Source organism: Panthera pardus, unplaced genomic scaffold, assembly GCF_024362965.1.
Source record: "Panthera pardus isolate Hobbes unplaced genomic scaffold, ASM2436296v1 HiC_scaffold_12, whole genome shotgun sequence".
Taxonomy (NCBI): domain Eukaryota; kingdom Metazoa; phylum Chordata; class Mammalia; order Carnivora; family Felidae; genus Panthera; species Panthera pardus.
The window spans coordinates 84,031,208-84,049,841 of record NW_026526677.1 but is presented as its reverse complement, the minus strand read 5'-3'; the positions used below and the strand labels follow the sequence as shown (position 1 = coordinate 84,049,841).

Here is an 18,634-nt window from a genome sequence, read left to right as displayed (position 1 = left end):
TCATAGGTTCAGCGTCGACAAATGGAGCCCTATCCCTGCAGTACCTACGTTCCCTGCTTTCTTTTTGGGTGTCTTGTCAATTTCCCTTTCCCCTTTTGACACCTTCATGAAGCTGGAGGTTTGTAGTCCCCTTACTGCCTGGGTTCTCCAGTCTTCCCTCCGAGGGCTCTGAGCCCAAGCCCCTGTACTTGTCCTTGCTGGAGCCTTCTATATCACCTGCACCCAGAGAGTCTCTGTCTTTGTGTTGCCCTCTCTGAAGGGTCTCTGGGGCCTCCCTGGAGAGGGGGAGTGGACTCAAAGCAGAAGAACCACCTGGTGATACTTCTTAGGGTCCAGGTCTGAGCTTGGGTGCCTTGCTGGGGAGGCTCAGAGCTAGTGGACACAGGAAATAGAATACCCCATGTGTTAACCTCATGACTGTTAAAATATCCATTCATACTGATATCTTGGAAGCTGAGAGAAGAATGCAAGGCATGTGTCCGTCTCTGTCTTCTCATGTGACTTTATATTCAGTGCCTTTCATGGTAAACTAACCCCTTTCCCACTCTGCTTAAAGGGCTGGGAGAAGGGGGTTGTATTCATCAATGGCCAAAACCTTGGACGCTACTGGAACATCGGACCCCAGGAGACCCTCTACCTCCCAGGTGCCTGGTTGGATCAAGGCATCAACCAGGTGGGAACACTTGCAAGTCCTTCCCTTGTCCCAGCCCTCCCCAGTATCACAGTGTTTCCCTGGGGGCTGCGGGTGACAGTCTATTAAGGTTGGTTAGGGCAGGAGAGGGGGTGCAGAAGGTTTAGCCAGCTCCTTCTGTATTCCTCCTTGGTGCTGATGAGTTGTGGGTCCCCATTCCTTCCAGCCTGCTTCTCAATCCCTTCCCCTAAGGCACCCTCATCTGGCTCCAAGACAAACCTCGGCTACTGTCATACACCAGCCCTTCTCTCTCCCAGGTCATTGTTTTCGAGGAGAAGATGGCAGGCCCTGTGATACAGTTCACTGAAACACCCCACCTAGGCAGGAACCAGTACCTTGATTGAACAGCACCGCTCCTGCGCCCCCTGGAAGCAGGAGAGCACCACTGTCCTCCCAGCTGAGCAAGGCCTGGTGCTCTGCTCCCTGACACTCTCCCATGTGGGAGAGTTTCCTTAAGTAACATTCTCAGGCAGCCATGGGGGCTACAGCTCTGCCCCCTACTTTAATTCAAAGCCCTAAACTTGGAAGAACTGAAGAAGAGAAGTGGAATAGGAGGGAGGGACCCTCTTCTTACCTAAGTGGCTTCTTGACTGGGCTTTGTTGATGGCACCTTTCTACTTTCCTGCTCTTTGGGAGAGGACAGAGGGATGTCTCTCTGGGGGGTGGGAATGTCTCATCATATCTCCACGTGATGAGGTTTGCTTCTATGATGTTCTCACCTGCACTCAGCATGGCCCTCATGGCCCCTTTTCATTTCTGAAATAGAAGGTTTGTCACCATTTGTAGAGGATGGGGAAGGGGGTGGATGTCTCACCTCTCTCTGGGATTCTGGAAGAAGCTCCATTTGAGAGACACACACATCTTCTTCTTTTCCTTTCCACTTTAACTGCATCTGACAGGATGACAAGCCAAGCTTAGGAGAAACAGAAATACTCAGCCTGAATTAGACAATATTTCTGGTTTTACTTGATGAGAAGGAACATCAGCTGAGGAGGGAATGCAGGCCCTAGAAGAAACCACACCCCAATATGAGGGCCCAGCTCCAGTGGCTTGGGCAGGGAGCCTCCCTGCTATGTTGGTGTAACCACGGGGCCTGCAAGCCTAGACCAGACCTTGCTTCCGGCTCAGTCTCTCCTTCAATCCTTGTAACTAAGCAGGAGGGAGGAGAGCCAGTCTTCCTTTGCAACTGTCTGTCCAAATTTGAGGTGCTTGTTCTAGGGATCAAGTCCACTGGTTTGGCTTAGGTTCACTGTCCTGAATTGCAATAAAGCAAGAGTTGAATCAAACCCTTTTTAGTGATATTTCTGATCCCATCTGTGCCCCTGTTTACCACAGGCAAAAGCATTGTGGTGTCAGGCACCCATTTAGTCTATCTGGCACTGAGAATCTAGACCCTGACTTTACCTAGTTAGTGGATGATCTATCCCCTGGCTCCTTACCACCTCCCTCCTGACCTTCATTCTGCCTGACATGTCATTGTGGATTGGTAGTGCCATTGGAGAGGAGAAGTCAAGTACAGATTCACTCTGGTGCTGGTGGGCAGTTGCAAGAATCTGCTAGATAGCCAAGAACTCGACATGTGAGTTAGCTACAGAGGGTGAGTTTTCCTCACGAATAACATCTGGATTGTACTGCCAGAAACTAATTATTGCCAGTAATAATCAAACGTAAATAGCCAATACCTCTCCAAGACGATGCCTATGCCAGGAATCCATAAAGGCCTGTGGGGAATAGCAGGCCATGGGGCTCCCAGCCACCCCATTGCTTACATCTTGGGCTTGGCTAAGGAAAGGACTCTGCAGTAGGGCATTTGTGGTGTGTAGCCACTGGGCCCAAGAGCTGAGCCTGGGTCAAGGACATACAGTAACAAGGGGCTGGGCCCAAGGGTCCTACTATCTGGGGATGGCCAACACTGGGAGCAGTGTCACTGTACCTTACTTTATACCTGACCGTGTTCTTACAAAGGTGTGTGTAAAAGTTGGCTTTGTTGGAAGATGTGATAGGGAACTGGTATTTAAATGAATCTTACAGCAAATCCTTTTATAAAGTGAAGAATCCCCTTGAATTGGTTTTATCAAAATCTGCTCAGGGATGCATTGGTCCTCTTGCCCCAACTTACTGTTCTTGACCTTCTTATCTGCCAGCTAACCCTGCAGCTTCTCTCTGTCAAAGCCCTTTGGCAGAGCTCATCCTACAGAGTTTATTCATGTTTGTCCAGACCTTCCCTACTGGATGGCTTCATCACAGAATCTTTAGAAGACTCTTCGTCACCCCCACATCTCTAGACCTGCTCCTTGGGCCTCTTCTTCCCTCTGTCCACACTCACTGTGGGTGCATCACTAACCAGGGTTTGTAAACAGCCTGGAAATTCATGCTCTCCAATGTTTATCTCCATCTGAGCTCCAGATCTACTGGCTGTACACTCACCTTTGCTCCTGCATGTGATGACAAAGTCCGATTACTCCCCCATGATCCCTGCTGCACTCTGTCCCATAGCAGGAAATGGTTATTCTGTGTCTCAGATTGGTTTTAGCTTCTCCATTTTATGGAGAAGTGCACAACCACTCCACCACTTCATTCTCCTGGCTGTATCTCAGGCATATCCAGAACCTGATCACTTCTCTCTGTCCCAAGGCTTGCTCTTCTGACTCACCATCATCTCCTGCCTGGATCATGGCAGGAGCCACCTCCGCTAGCCTGCCCTGCCCTCTGTTTATGGTCAGCACAGAAAGGGGAGTGATTTCTTTATAGGCCAGTTTGAGTTTGGCCCTTTGCTCCAAACCCTCCAACGGCTCCACTTCCCTTTTTACTTGCAGAAGCCAAAAGCTTTGCCCAGTTCCCAGGGCCAGTATATTCTGTGCACCCCACCAACTGCATCCATTTTACTTCCCACCCAACCCCTCCTGTCTTGCCAGTCAGTTGTAGGCACACTGGCCTTTTTGCTGATCTTTAAACATGCTAAGTACTCTCTGCCTGGAAGTGAGTTCCCGTTTCTGGAATGGTCTGATCCAGGTAACTGTGTATCTGTACTCTACTGCTCTGCTGGGTCCTCTCATCAGGGAGGCCTTCCTGACCACCCTAGAGAGGGGATCAACTCCTCCTCAGCTACACTCTGACACCCCTATCTGGCCTCATACTTCTCGTTAGACCAGATCACATCTAAAATACCGTATATGCCTGGTGTTCATCTGTCTTGTCCCTAAGGAGGGAAGCTCCATGAAGACAAGTGCTCTGTGCTAGTTCCTAGAATAATGCCTGCTCATAGTAGGCACCTGCCAAGTAAATACTTGTTGGATGGTTAAAGCAGTAAATGAGAATAAAGTAAGGCAGGGCTGCAGAGGATTAGGGCTATTAAAAACCATGTTTGACTTTTAATTTTGGAAACAAATTAAATACAGTTAAATTAAAACAGACCAGATGGTGCAGCTGCACAGGCTCCACCCTCACCCCAGGCTCTGTTCTGGTGGCTCCTAGACCCCGGCCTCACTCTTGTGGTGGGGAGCAGGAACACACTGGGTTTGAGAAACAAATTGTAGTCATGGGCCCAACTCTGATAACAAACTCATTCCCAACAAAGATGAAAGCTGCAGTCCACCAGGGTTATAATTATAAATAAATACACATGCGGCTAAGAGAGGCTATTAGGTGAAATCAACAGAAATAGCATCTGCCAAAAAAAAAAAAACAAAAATAAAAACAGAATATCCCATTTTGTTGTTCATTATCAATTTCCTGAAAAATAAGCCCTGGGTTTTTGGCTAAGAAGGTGGCCTAAGACCAGCCAGGCTGACCTGAGCATTCAGGGCTGGTTTCAGTGAGTGAGGCAGTGCTGTGCCTGGGCATGAATTCACTCATTTGGTGGGTGCCCTGTGCACACCTCCTCCCTCCCCTCCCATGACACCCCACTTGATTCTGAGGGGTTGATTTCCAGAGCCACCATAGAAAGTGTAAGAGGCTGGGAATATCCTGCAAGGTGGCTCAGGGTTCTCAGGGATATGATCCCATCGGATGGTTTCACGAATGCTGTGGGAAGTTAAATCCATTTCAAAATAGGCAGCCAATGCTATTTTTTGAATGTTAGGTTGCTGGACTGAATCCTACCCACCCATCCAGGAGTGGGTTCTTAGCGGTCCTCAGACCGGTCCTGTGAGTTTAAATGGAGTGGGGACTGTTAGCGTTAAAAAATAAACACCTCTTCAGTAGGCTCAGGCCTTTCCTTTTCCTCCAGTTGGGAGGAAAATTGTGCTTCCAACTTTCAGGAGCATGAGTGATAGCCAGCAGAGGGCTGTCCCTGTCAGTAGCCTCCAGGTACAGGGAAGTAACACATGCACACTGTTCTTCCTCAGGGGTGGGGGTGGGGGGAGAGGGAACAAGCAGCAGGCTTGTTCTCATGCTCCCAACTCAGGGAGAAGGGAGAGTTTTGTTCCCATTTTGTGTTTACAATAGAATGATTTCCAAAGTAATGTGTGCTCAGGTCTCCTTTCCCCTCAGGATCCAAATGATCTCTGCCCCTTTTCCACAAGTCCCTCTGCTAACCCAAAGCCCCTTCCTCCCTTAAACAGGGGCAAGAAGGAGTACTGGATGGCCCCTGCCTCCCGCCTCTTTCTGCCTTGCCCACCCCTGGCTCACTTCAGCCCCTGAGGTCTGTGGTTCTCAAGAGCTCCAGAAAGAGGGCTCCTGCCCTCCCCAGTCCCAGCCCAAGAGGCCGTGGAGCCCAGTGGGCAGTGGGGAGACAGTGTCTAGACAGGGGCCCGCATGATCTTAGTCCAGGTCAGTCCATGACCTGTGCTGGCTCGAGGGCCCACCTCCTTCCCTGTGCTGGAAGGAGCAGGCTTGAGGGATGTGGGCCCGGAGTAAGGGACTCCACTCCCACCACAAGCCTGAGGTATGGGGGAGCCTGATGGCAGGCCCAGGCTCCCCTCATGCAGGGTGGTTGCCTGTTGGGATCAAAGACAGCCTTATGCTCTGGAAATAGGAACCAGAGGAAAGCCACAGAGGTATGTCTACTTGAGAGCAGCTCTCCAAGGACAGGGTGGGGCAGTGTTCCTGATGCCTGGGCAGGGGGCTGTTCTCTGGTCTTCAGAATTCCCTGGCCAGGTGGCCTGTGCAGTCATGCTGGGCCCCAGGAGCAGGGAGCCGGGCAAGGCCACACTGCACTTGACAGCTGGGGTCTTTTCACCTCTCTCCCAGCCTGGCATCACTCCAGGGCTTAGGTGCCCACTGCATCTGCTCCGTCAGGCCCTGTCAGTGCAGGAAGCTCTGGGGAGGCGTGCTGGGGCACCGGTTCGCTGGTTGGCGTGACTTGGCTAGCAGCTAGGCCCCTGGTCATACTGGATGGAAGATAACAACAGGTCTGGGATTTCTGTGCTTTGATTCTCCGTCCTTTGTCCCGGCATCAGGCTGGGCTCTCTCTGAAGCCCCCAGTATAGAAAGGAGGGTGATGGTGATTCCTTAGGAGTTTGCCTCGGAGGGACCATCAGCCATGGGGAGAGGATGGAAGGCCAGGAACAGGGTTTGAGAAGGAGGCTCCTGTGAAGGGGAGAAGAATATGGGTGAGGCGTTTAAGCAGGGAGGCAGGTGAGGGGCAGCCAGTCTGGCCAAACTTCTCAATCATGAGCCCCCATCAGGGTTCACCCAGGAGCTCCACAGAGCCCAACCCCTAGGGTCCTCTGTGAATCCCTTATTGAGAGGCAGGTGGGGGCAGGTCCTTCCATTGACCAGGTGAGGAGGTAGGTGATGGGGCTCTGTACAGATGCATTTTCAGTGGCACTGTTCAAGCTGATATTTTGGTTCAAGGCACAAAACAGGCAGACTGACACCCCATGGTCTCCTGTGGGCAGGGTAGCTGCCAACATGATATAGAAGTTGAAGCTTAACTCTGAGGCCAGAGGACAGATGTGTATCCCACCGTCTGAGCTCCCACCTCTGGGATGATATTATAGAAAAGCCCATAAATTTCCTGACTTGGACAAACAGCTGGCACAATTCACTTCATTTAGCTTTTCTGAACACCCTTTCTTTACCTCTAAAATGTAGATAGATCCTGTGGCCTACTTCAATAGAAAGTTTTAAAGAATTAAATAAAAGTAGCAACACTTACATAACACTCATTATGTACCAAAGATTGTTCTTGGTGCCCCTAACAACCCATTTTACAGGTCAATAAACTGGGGCCTAGAGAAAGAAAGTAAGGTCAAAGGATGAAAAGTGGTAGGCCTGGAGCCTGAACTAGGCTCTGGGGTCCATGCTTTCATCAATGTGCTACACTGTTGCTATTAAGAGACACCCGGAGGTGCTTGATGAGGTGGAAGCAGGAGAGTGAGGGGTCCCTGCCACAGCAGCATGGCTGAAGAGAAACTCACAGGGGAAGACAAAGCCTGGAGAAAGAGTCCACATAGTAATGCCTTGCAATGGGACTGGTGTCATGGCCACAATAACAGCAGTAATGACAGGAAGTTGTCATGAGGCTGTGTCTAGAAGGTGAGACCTTCAAAGGAGTTGGTGGCAGAAGGACCCAGCTGTGCAGGGGAAATTGGCTCCCGTGAACTTCTAGGCAGCACAATGAGAAGGGGACTTCAGCTATGTCTCTTCCACTCTTGAAGTATTTGCCCTGCCCTCCCACAATTAAAAACCAAGAGGAAAAGCCTTGGCAGATTTGTTCCACATCCACACTTGGGGTGCCCCTGCCCAGTGTGTTGTCTACCCTTGTCACTGCCATACCTGTAGCCTGGGGCTCAGATCTCCACAGTGGGGTCAGTGAAGCCTTTTTTCCCCTCGTTCACCAGCACCGGCTTCTCTGTCCGTGTGTGCCAGACCAGGATCTGTGTGTCCAGAGACACAAAACAACATGGAGCAGGTCCCCCCCTAACCTCACCTTACCCCCTCCCAGGTCCCTCCCACACTCTACAAGTACTTCTGCTGCCCCTCCGTTCTGTCCTTGTTCTTTATTTCTACCTGCTTCCTGATTCTTGCTGTTTGTACATATAATGCATTCAAAATATCTGTTGGAAATACAAAGTGTGCAGCTACAGAAAATAGACAAATAAGTCCCAAGATTTCCTCTTACTTCTCATCTTCCCCTGTGTTTTTTGATGGGTCTCTCTAGAGAGGGAGACATTTCTTCAAGAGACTTCGGCTCAGCCAAGTGTATAGTCCTGGCCCTCGCTGGAGCAGTCCAAACTAGAAGCAGTGTGTATGTGTGTGCGTGTGCACACACGTGCATGCAGTCATGTGTGTGCATGCACCTTGGCATGAACATGTTCATGCATATGTGTTCACACATGTCTGGAGCCTAGCTGTTTTGAGGTTTGGGAGGGGATGCAACCCTTGGTCTTCCTTACTGACTGCCACCCTCTCCATTTCTGTGCTTGATATTAGCATGATGGCCTGACTGGGTATAAGCTACCTTCTTGGGAGGGTGTTCTAGGAAGGCATGGCTCTAGGGTGGTCCTTTGCAGTGCAGTTTTGAGGTCTTTATTTCCTTCCTTCTGACCTGTCGGGAGTGTTTGGATGGGCTGGGAAAAGCTTGTGTTATACCTGCCAGTTCTGCTGAGGGTTTACCTTGGTGCAGTTGGCTGCCTTGGGCTCCAGGTCATTGAGGGTAACAAGTTCTCGGAGGAGGCTGCTTTCCTGGTAGCCTCCCTTCACACCACGCAGCTTGAAGTAGGCCTGGCTACGCTGTAGAATGAGCCTCAGGTTGACTGCAAATCCAGCCATGTCTATTGCAAATGGTCGGTGCGGGTCAAACACTGTCTTCCAGCCGACCACCTTCCCAGCCCCGTTGACCCGTGGGGCCTCGTACCGAAGGCCACCAACGAAGGCAACGGGCCACACAGACACCCTCCTGGTGCTGCGCATCTACAAGAGGGAATCCAGAGTCAGGACACATGGGACTGCTGATAGGGAGTGGTGCCTGTCCCCAGAGAAGGGGAAATCAATTAACTCTACACACACAGGCCATCTGAAGCCATACCAGGGGATCCGGCCCAGCCCCATCTCCAGATGCATCCTCCATGGTAGGCATCTACAGAGGAAACTGCCTTGCCAAAAGCAAGGCCTGACGCTCACCCCAGCTAAAATGCTTCTTCTCCACAAGACTTGGAGTCTAGCTTTCTCTCCTCCTGCAAAAACCTCTGTCTTCCCAATGTAGAGTCTGAAATGACTCCTTCCCCTGCCCAGACTCCAATGACTCCCAAGTCCCAAAGATAAATTATTGCACATAAAATTATACCACTTGAGGGCATGCCTCTAAGGCCAAGACTTTGTTCTATGAGCTACATCCTCTGCTTTCTTCCCTTGAGGCAGGGGTGACTGCAGAAGTCTGCAATGAGTTTTTTCCATCCCTTCTCGGGTTGCCTGCAGTCTACACTGACACCCCAGCAGGCATTGCTCACCCCACCCCACTGTTTCCCTCTGTGCCCATACCAAAGGGCCCCCACACCAGAGGCCCCTCACCAGCATCCTCCCACCCCTTCCCAGCCTTCTGCCCTGTCCCACACCTCCTCAAAGAGCTCCAGACTGTAGGTGTTGTCGTCGTCAGCGAAGTACACCACACCCGGTTGGCTGGTGTTGCGCGGGAAGGTCTCCCGCAGCCAGCGCAGGGCCAGGTTGCGCTGCATTGTGCCCCGCGGGATGCGCGGGTCACGGGCGTCGCCGCGCAGCTTGTAGTTACGGGGCGTCTCCACGTGCAGATGGGTGTAGTTGAGGCCGGTGTCGCGTAGCAGGCGCGCGGTCAGCGGCGTCCGGCGCGGCGCATCCTCCACCACCAGCCAGTGCAGGTTGGGCACGTGCAGCAGCGTGTTGGCCAAGCGTGTCAGCTCGGCCTTCTGCACCGGGCGGCTGTAGGTGGGCGTCACCACGTGGATGGTGGGCAGCGTGTCGGACCACGGCGGGGGCCGCGTGTACACATACTCGGTGCGCACCACCTCCACGATGTCGCGGTCGGACATACAGTATTCCCTGGGGTCGGCGCCCTGAGGCACGTCGCGCCGGGGGTCACTACCGTCATCTGTAGGGTTGGGAGACACACGGTGTGTGGCTGGGCCGTGCAGGCCTGGCTCTGGCCTCAGGTAAGGGGCAGGATGTCACCCACCCTGCTAAGACACACCTCCCCACTGCTCCTTCTGCAGGAATGCCATCAGAAACCTGCCTGGGCTCTAGCTTTTACAGGTAACCGAGAAAGCTGCATCCCTGGAATTCTCTCAGGCCTTTTCCCAGTTCTGACTCCCGAAATGACACAGAAATAACCTCTTCCTCCTTCTCATATTTGACAGCTCTGTGGCTATTTGAGTGTGGCTGGCCAAATTCCAAGACTGCTTTCTCACTTCCTAAATGTGTTGGGTTTTATATGACAAAGTGTCCTGACGCTTCCCACCCTAGTGCTCTCCCCATCTGGCCAGAGCTAACTGCACTTGCCGCCCCCGCTCCCCCCCCCCCCCCCACCTCCTTGGGATTGCATAGCAGGGCAGCACTGCCACCCGCAGTGGTGTAAATGCCACAATGCCCCAGTGTTAGTGCTTTCCTAGCTGCAGCGCACTGTGGATCTCACAAAGTGTGAGGTTAGCTCAGCCCAATTTTTCATAAACCCTCTACTCAAGTGGGGCCTCTCTCTCCCTTCCTGTTTATGAATCTTGGTGCAGAATTTCATGCTTAACTACCACGTTTTCTTCCAGGGTTATGCCTATAGTTGCCAAGATAATTTTGAATCCTGAACCTGTTGTTTGTGGTTTTAGATGTTCTTAAATTTTGACCTACACAAAAAGACAGAGTGGACACTTGCTTTAGCTTTTCTTCTGCTTGATGTCAAACTCCTGATCTGCACTTTCTAGACACTCATTCAAACATCTGGGAGACTAACTGTACCACTGACCCTAACTGTGCTAGCATCCAGCTAGTGTTTATACATATCTCCCCAAGGACACCATCAGGGGCAGTGGAATTTTGAAGAGGTCTGGCCTCTGGTAAAACACTCACAGGCATGGGGAACCCATTCCTTCCTGAAGGCAACCTGTTTCAGTTGGGGCAGCTCTTATTACCAAGCTTTTTCTTACATCCTGGACATTTTTCTCATTAGTAAGGCTAGCAGTCCTGTCAAGAGGACAAATCAGGGTCATTGGTATTGATTTTACTGAGCCCCTGCTCTCCAAGTCTTTCTGTGTGAAAAACTTGTGTGGCCCTCACTGCTCTTACACGATCTCAGCAGGAGGTGGCAATGGTCAGAGGACATACCTAGGAGATGGGAATGGTCAGAGGACATACCTAGGAATCCAAACACTGGGCTCATACCCTGTCCAGTTCTGGCACTAACTATGCCTTTGAGCAGGTTACTTCTCGTGCCTCAATTTTAGCAACTGCAATATGGAGGTAATAATAGCATCTATTTTATCGAGTTACTATGTGGATTAATGAGTCAATATATGTAAAGGACTCAGAACACTGCCAGGCAGTTGTTATCATTTCCTCGTGTTTAAAAGGAGGACAGTTGCCAGCCCTACTTCTGCATAGCTTCCTGTACCTAGAGAAAGGATGCAATAAGCATTTTCGTGATTGGGTTGAAGTATGGTTCCAGGGAGGATGCTGGGAATCAGCCATTCTGTCACCTCCCCTACTTCCCATCACTGACATTAGCACATGGAGTGTGTGCAGTTCATGTATTAGATCTGACACTGGGCTCCGGGAGGAGGTACAGATGCACCCAGAAGATGACCAGCTCCAGGCTCTTAGGGTGTTCACACAGGCCAAGGGCACAAGACATGCAGTGGGGAATACCATGCCTCCTGGTGTGTGAATGCAGGTGTACAAGACTAGCTCAGCCTCTGTTGATCAAAGGTGACTTTTTGGAGGGGTTTTAGGTCAAACTTGGAAAACAGACCAAGGTGGAGGAAAGAGAGATAGGTGATGGGGATTCTGACCAAAATTGATATAAGGGTTAATTCATCCTGCAGTCAGTGAAGTTTTAGAAACTGAATACTGGGAAGGAAGATTTAGAGCCATTTTCCCCATCTTTCTTCCATTCAAATCACACCAAACAGACTGGTCTGGGCCCTGGGAAAGTTCTCCATGCATTCTGACTGGGCCACAGTGCTGGCTTCAGGGCTTCTGCAACCTTTGAGTCACAAAGGCCTCCTGGTGCCCCTGACATTATTTCATTGCAGCTTTCTTTAAGCCCATTTGACATACTCTGAGGACACAGAAAGCCAGCTCCCTATCCTCAGGCAGCAGCATCAGTGCTTAGCAAAACATTCTGACACCTCTGACTCTAGAGCTTTGCCAAGAATGGAATTTACATGATATTATGTCACTTGGTGTATTGTAGCTTTAAACCTTCTGGAATGATGTAGTTGTAGGATAACAATTCCAAATGATGAGCATTAAAGAGAGATGTTGGAGTATAAATGTCAGGAGAGGCTCTAAGTGCCCAGCATGGGGCAGTGGGAATTCTGCAATCTCCAGCCTGGAAAATATTCCTCATGGAAGCTTCAGGAACTGCTGGGGCTGAGCAGGCCCCACTGTGTAACTGTGAAACAGCCTGGCTTCAGACTATGATTCTTGGCTACTGCTTGCATCCAAATCACCCAGGGTTATGAGCCATACATGGATTTATAGGCCCTAACACAGAGCCATACTCTCTTTCTCTGGGATGGGCCTGGGTACTTGTGTATGTTATCATGTCCCCCATGTAATATGATGTGCATTTCAATAGGAGAATTGCTGCCCTACAGTATTGAGTCTGTACATGCATGGGTTGGGTGGGAAAGAAGAGCATGAGATGAAAGACTGAGGAATGAGGAGGCAGGCCAGATATGGGGCAGATAGAAGCGAGAAGAGTAAAGGGAGCCCAGTGTGAGAAGGAAAGGCAACCTGGTGGGAGGGAAAGCCTTGGACTCAGAGCCAGGAGAAACTGGTTCTAGTCTGTTCATCCACGAGTGCTTTGTGGGACTTTTTCTCTTTCCAGGTCTATTTTCACTAGGTAGGATCAGGGTTGCCCAAGCAGGAAAAGAGAAGCAAATAATATGCTCTCCCTGAATGGTTTTAAAACACAGGCCAAAAACCCTGTCCATCCATCCCTCCCCATTCACAGCTGAAAGCAACCAGTCCTTACATGTCCTGAGACTGGATGCAGAGTTGTGCATATGTGCCTTTGTGTGTTTCTCTGCACGTGTGTCTCTGTGCACGTGTATGTGTATCTGTGCATGCATGCGTGTGTTGGCACTCATCAGATTCTGAAAGGGACCAAGACCCCCCAAAAGGTAAGGTCATTGGCCTTGATCATCCTATGGCTCTTCCCAACTGCCTAGTAAATGAAAATACGAACTCCATCAGCGTCAGCTGTGGTCATTCTTATTCCAGAAGCCTGGCTGGGGCCAGGGCAAGAGGTTGAGGGGCTCACCCTTGTGTGCGGTGAGCAGAGGCGCGATGGTGCTCTGGTGCCACACGGTGACAAGCAGTGTCCAGGGCAGTACGATGAGGACGATCGCAAGGATGTCCCGTCTTTTCGGCATCTCCAAGGCTGGCTGGGCCCACAGCTCCTCGTTACCTGAGTGGCGGCAAGGTCAGGAGAAGGGTGGCCCCAGGGGTGACGGCAGCAGACAGTGGCAAGCACAGGGGAGAAAAGAACAGGAATGGGCTGCTCAGGCCAGGCACAGGGAGAGCAGAGAAGCCGAATGTTGGCTAGCAGGTCTTACCAGTGCTCACAACCCACCCATTGCGGAAGCAGGTTTGCAGAGTCCAGCCAGACCGGAGACTGCAAAGGGGTGGCTGTCCAGGGGCACAATCAGGAACCCTGTGAAGTGGACACCTGCAAGAGAGAGCAGAACAGGATGGCCAGAGACCTGGGGGTGGGGGGAGAGATGCCCAGAAGGGCAGGGCCTGGCTGCAGGGCTCACAGCATTGGCGTTTTCATAGTGGAGCCTGCACTGCCTTCTCCCTGAGGACTGCTTCGGCCAGCCTCTGTCCCCCACAGGCATGGGGACAAGGTGCTGCCCAGTTACATGAGTCAGCAGGGCACAGAGGTTAAGGGCACGGCTTTCAGACACACAAGTCTTGGTTTAAACCCCAACTCTGCCACCAACAAGCCATATGCCCTTTACCAAGTTATGGCAACTGTTTCTGCCTCTATTTTCTCATCTATGAAATAGGGTACTATCACTACCTATGTCACAAGGCTCAGAATCAAATGTTAACCTCACAAAAGCCACAGAATGGTGCCTGGTGTGTATATATATATATATATATATATATATATATATATATATATATATACTGAGTGCTCAAGATGCATTGGCTACTCTGGTGTCCACGTTTGTGTCCAGATGGTTTCTTCATAGCCTAGATAAAGGGGTAGGCGTTGGGGTGAGGGCCAACAGGAGATGTTTTGGGGACAGGCCCTGGGAGTACATGTAGCAAGTGCCTTCTCTTTGTCCATGTCAATAGGAAATTCTCATGAATTCTGCATAGCTTGGGTATCAGCAAGGTGAAGAGATGGTCCCTGTGGGGGCTGCCATACCCTGAGGAGACGGAACTCAAAATAGCAGCAACAGGAGCCCTGGGAGAGACACCCCTTCGGTGAATAGGGTAAGCCTGCTTGAATTTCTTCTCAGTTCTGCAGAGGGTCCGTCAGCAGCATCCTTCTCTGGGGCTTGTTGTCTTGTGTGACAAAGAGAGCACACACAGAGCCCTCACAACCACCATGGAAACTGTCAGATCCTATTCTCTGCCTTCCTTGTCCCTTCTCTGCTGAACCCTGTGTAAGATGCAGATGGGATCTGCAAAGGGGGTGGGGAAATGTCAGTCCTGGGAAGTCCATGGCTGGTCCTGGCATGCTCACCACTTCTAGTGTCCAGCACTGTGCAGTGACATCCCTTAGAGAGGCCACCTGCCCAATCCAGCCCCAGGTAGCACATGCTTTCCATCTCTGGCAGCATCAGGAGCCATGGCTAAGGAGAATTTTGCCCCCCACCTCCCAATCCCAGATTTGGAAACAGTGTGTTTCTCTGTCCTTGTCTAGTCCTCTCTCCAAATAGTTTTGTCACCTTGTGGAGGAACCAGTTATGTCTTCCAGTAAAGAGCACTGTGGTTTCCAGGGTCAGTCAGCATGTTGCAGCCAACCACTTACCACCAGGGGCCTGCTCTGCCTCCACTGTCTCCTCGTAGGCAGGAGGTAAACAGGCTACCCCAACTTCTCAGGGAAATGGAAGATCCACTGAGGTTAAATGTTACTGGCAGGGACAAATGATGTGGACACAGACCAGGGAGAATAATTCTGGGGTACGTGCTGTGTCTCCTACAAACTCCTCTTCCATGGCCCCTCCAGGTGACAGAGCCCAGTGTCCACCCCAGGAGGCCTGTCTGGATCTCATGTACTAAGTATGATGAAATGGAGTGACCTCATGTCACCCTCAGCCCCAACCCAATTTCCCCACTCCAAGGTCACTGACTAGGCTGCAAAGGGCTGAGTCAGGGGCTTGGTTTGGCTGGGCCATCTTAGGCCACATTTGATGGAAGACAAGGGAGCTTCTAAGAGGTCTAGCTGGGAGATTTCCTTTGGGTTCTTAGTGACTCAAAAAGGAGCTTTTCCAAATGTCCTTCATCTTGGGGAGGGTCCTAATTCCAGGATGGAGAAAGTAACAGAGAGGCAAGCTCCATGCCAATTTGTTGCGTGCATATCCAGCCTGCTCATGGTGCAGGTGCCTGCATCTATACCTTTTTTTTAATGGGCAGCCTCTTTATCCCAAGTCTCTTTCCTCTTGCACCTGCTCAAGCTCCTACTTGTCTGCTTGGGCTGTCATTAGTAATAACAAGCTGTTATGTAGCACTTGGTGGTGTCCAGAAATGACACTCAATACTTCATGTTCGATCCTCATGGACCACTGGCCATAGGTGCTGTTGTAACCCCATTTCACAAGGAAATCATTGATGCCCAGTGAGGATCAGTGACTTGTCTGAAGTTGCAATCAATAAGGTCATGGTTGACCCAGACATAAGTCCAGGCCCTTTGGCTCTATGCTGTTGGCAGGAGTGTGGGAAGAGAGGTTCCAGGCTCAAGAGCCTAGAATCCAGCTCAGGTGCAGGGTAACCACAGGTCCACACACAGGCCCTGGCCAAGAACTGCTTCACAGCCACACTCCTCCATGAAAGTTGTCTGCTCTGCGGGGTCCCAGCAGCTCCTTGGAGGTGGGAGCAGGAAGCAGGTTTGGGGTGAGGAAGGATGCAGTCAAGTGTACATGAGGGCTCTGGAGAGACCGTTCTGATCCCATCCAGTCTTTTTGGTCAAAACATCTATGAAAGGAAAGGGAGGATGGGATGAGGGAGAAAAGCTCTAAAAATAAACTTAGCAATAAACCCCAGTTGTGCATTAATTACTCTGGAAGCCATTATGGCTTGAAAACCCCATAACTTTAATGGAGGCTATTATAAGCATAGTAGCAAAATCGTGGAGCTAATTACCAGGCAGTTGTTAAGCAGCACAGAGAGAGCCCCCAGCCTTAGAGAAAGCCAGCTAGCCAGCAGGGGGCAGGTTTATGGGAAATGGGGCTGGGGGCAGGGGAGGCAGCTGGGGGCTGCACTTACCCCTATTGCAGATCTGTAGACGGGACTGCAAGGGTGGCCTCCTCACCACAGCCTGCTGCTTCTGCCTGTGCCTTGGTGGAAAGGCAGTAGCTAGACTGTGGTCACAGGTTCAGACCCCAGAATTGCTCTGGGCCCTTGCTGGCTAGGGCAGAAGAATCAACATGAAGATGGAGCAGGGGCTTGGCCACACCCCAGAGGCCAGCAGAGAGGAGGTGGCAAGAGCAGGGAGAATGGGATATTTGAGGAAGTGTTGGGCGGAGGCTGCGAGGGGTGGCTGACAGGAAACTGCAGGGACCTGGTGGGGCTATGATTCCCCACCTGATACTTGTCACTCATATCTGTGAGCAACCTCAATTGTCATTTGTCCCCCAGTAAGTGCAGATATGTAGAGGCCCTTCAACCCTCCTGGTGCCCTCAGAAGCCTTCACTGGACACAAAGGCTGTGATGTGGGTGGAGGATATAAGGTCGAGTGGGGGATGGTCATTTGGCGACAAAAGCAGAGCACTTGGAGGCAGTGGTAGGGAGATGGGGCAGCAATGGCCTGGACAGTGCTCTGGGTAGTGGACAGTGTCCCCCTTCACTGGGGGACTGGGTTCCATTGCTCGCCCTCCTTGGCCTCCACCTTCATCTTAAAATACGGAGGCTGGATTGGGACAGTTCTAATGAATTTTTAGTTTTGCCATTTTAGCAATGTGAGGTTGAAACAGGCCTCCATGAAGATGAAGAAGTGTTCTATATGAGAATAGTGGGGGTCATGTAGGCATTCAAGGCTGGAAGTCAACCTAGCAACTTTTCATGGAACGTAGTCATGATTTAAGGACCAATTAGCTATGATGATTGGCCATGTCTGGAAAGACATAGGAATTTGTCTATGGGTTTTAGGGTGTCATAGGTTGTGTGTGAGAACTAGGTTCCCTGGGTATGGGAACTCAGATGGAACTGCCCAAGACTGGGGACAGAGCCAGTCAGGCTGGACAGGAGATGCTGGGTCTGGGGTGGCAGAGCTAGATCCATGTTGGCTTCAAGGCTGGATGATTCTAAATGCAAGGAAAGTTTCCTTCTGAGCCTACAGGTGTTCAGATGAAAACCTCATCAATGCCCCTAGTTGCTGAAGAGGAGGCTTATTTAATCAGATTCAACAAATATTAACTTGGCATCTGTAGTAGGCAAGTACTGTGTTAGGTTCTATGGGCAATGCAGCAGCATGGGGGAGGGAGGCAAGGGTTTCCTTCCAGCATCTCGCAGCCCAGAAGGGAGGAGGAACTTTACACAGGTGTCTGTGAGGCTCCCACAACATCACTCAGGGTGATGTGTGATGAGTTCTAATGTTGCAGAGTGTGTGTGTGTGTGTGTGTGTGTGTGATGGAGACTAGTCACAAACAAACTCAGAAACCATCCAAGACTGACATCATTTGTCAGTTGGTCAAAGGAATCCATTAAAGTGAAGAGTCCTTCAAAATGCACACATAGAATACACATTTCAACTTAAGCAACTTTTAAATAGCTAAGAGCTCAATAAATGATGTTTTCCCACTACTACACAATAATGTGGTCATTTTTCACAAACCCAAACCACCCACCACTGGGTAGCTTGCAGCACTTCTGCTTTTTTGACACAGGGCCGAGGCTCTTTCTTGGGCCAAGGGACAGTTGAGGTGAGTCCCATGTTGCCTTTCTGACGTCATCCACACCATAGTGCCCTACCTGTGACCTCCAGTGTGTGTTTCTTTGAAGTAGTCTGAGACCTGAAGGACACTTGGTGAACAATTCAAGTGCAGTATGCTTTCAAGTTTTTATGACTTTTCCAACCAATCCTCACCTAATTTTGAGAATTTTTCCCTAGATGCATCTTATGGAGTCCTTTGAGAGCATTCAACTTAAGTTTTCATAGAAACAGCATATTTATTTCTTTCCAGTTCATGTTTCATGGTTTGTATAATATCCCACGATGGTGACAACAAGCATGCCCATTGTAAACTGTTTGGGAACACTATGGACTCTCAGCAAGTATGCAGCTTGGCTAGTATAAGCACAGGGAGGGGGGACACCAGAGGGGAGGTCCAGCATTATGCTTGCACACGCATCTGTTAGTGTGCTTTACAAATGGATGTTAGCATCAGTAGTATGCTAAGCCAATTGAGGAAAGGCTTGGTTAGGAGAGCTTCTGCTGTATGTGTGAAGCCATCCTCTGTCATCTGGAAGCCTGAGTCCCCCTGGGGCTGATGAGGCAGATGCTGAAGCCTCCCCATGCAGAAGCATAACCAGCTCCACTGGTTGGGGGCCCAGAAGGAGGTTGGGGTAGTCAGAGGGGGATGGGGAAGCTAGGATGGCTAGGGAAGGCACCAGACCTTTGAGCATGGGAGCAGGGATGTGGT

The 18,634-nt window shown here is 50.6% G+C and overlaps 2 protein-coding genes across 5 annotated transcripts in view; one reads left to right on the top strand and one right to left on the bottom strand.

The window, feature by feature from the left end:
• The window catches only part of LOC109250411 (beta-galactosidase-1-like protein 2), a 51,220-nt gene extending 49,243 nt beyond the window's left edge, over positions 1-1,977 (top strand). For all 3 annotated transcript variants that reach the window (XM_019421469.2, XM_019421468.2, XM_019421470.2), the window contains 3 exons: positions 7-118; positions 557-673; positions 949-1,977. In XM_019421469.2, the coding sequence (XP_019277014.2) occupies positions 7-118; positions 557-673; positions 949-1,035 (316 nt within the window). In that variant the 3' untranslated portion in view covers positions 1,036-1,977. The remainder of the gene's footprint in view (positions 1-6; positions 119-556; positions 674-948) is intronic.
• A 2,299-nt stretch (positions 1,978-4,276) lies between these two features.
• Positions 4,277-18,634, bottom strand: part of B3GAT1 (beta-1,3-glucuronyltransferase 1) — a 30,358-nt gene continuing 16,000 nt past the window's right edge. The window contains exons 2-7 of one of the 2 annotated variants that reach the window (XM_019421472.2): positions 13,375-13,487; positions 13,080-13,226; positions 9,190-9,698; positions 8,252-8,548; positions 7,412-7,512; positions 4,277-6,220 (exon numbers count right to left, since the gene is read on the bottom strand). In XM_019421472.2, the coding sequence (XP_019277017.1) occupies positions 7,426-7,512; positions 8,252-8,548; positions 9,190-9,698; positions 13,080-13,191 (1,005 nt within the window). In that variant the 5' untranslated portion in view covers positions 13,192-13,226; positions 13,375-13,487 and the 3' untranslated portion in view covers positions 4,277-6,220; positions 7,412-7,425. Of the gene's footprint in view, positions 6,221-7,411; positions 7,513-8,251; positions 8,549-9,189; positions 9,699-13,079; positions 13,227-13,374; positions 13,488-18,634 lie in introns of those variants that run through there. The other variant, XM_019421471.2, reaches the window with a different exon arrangement.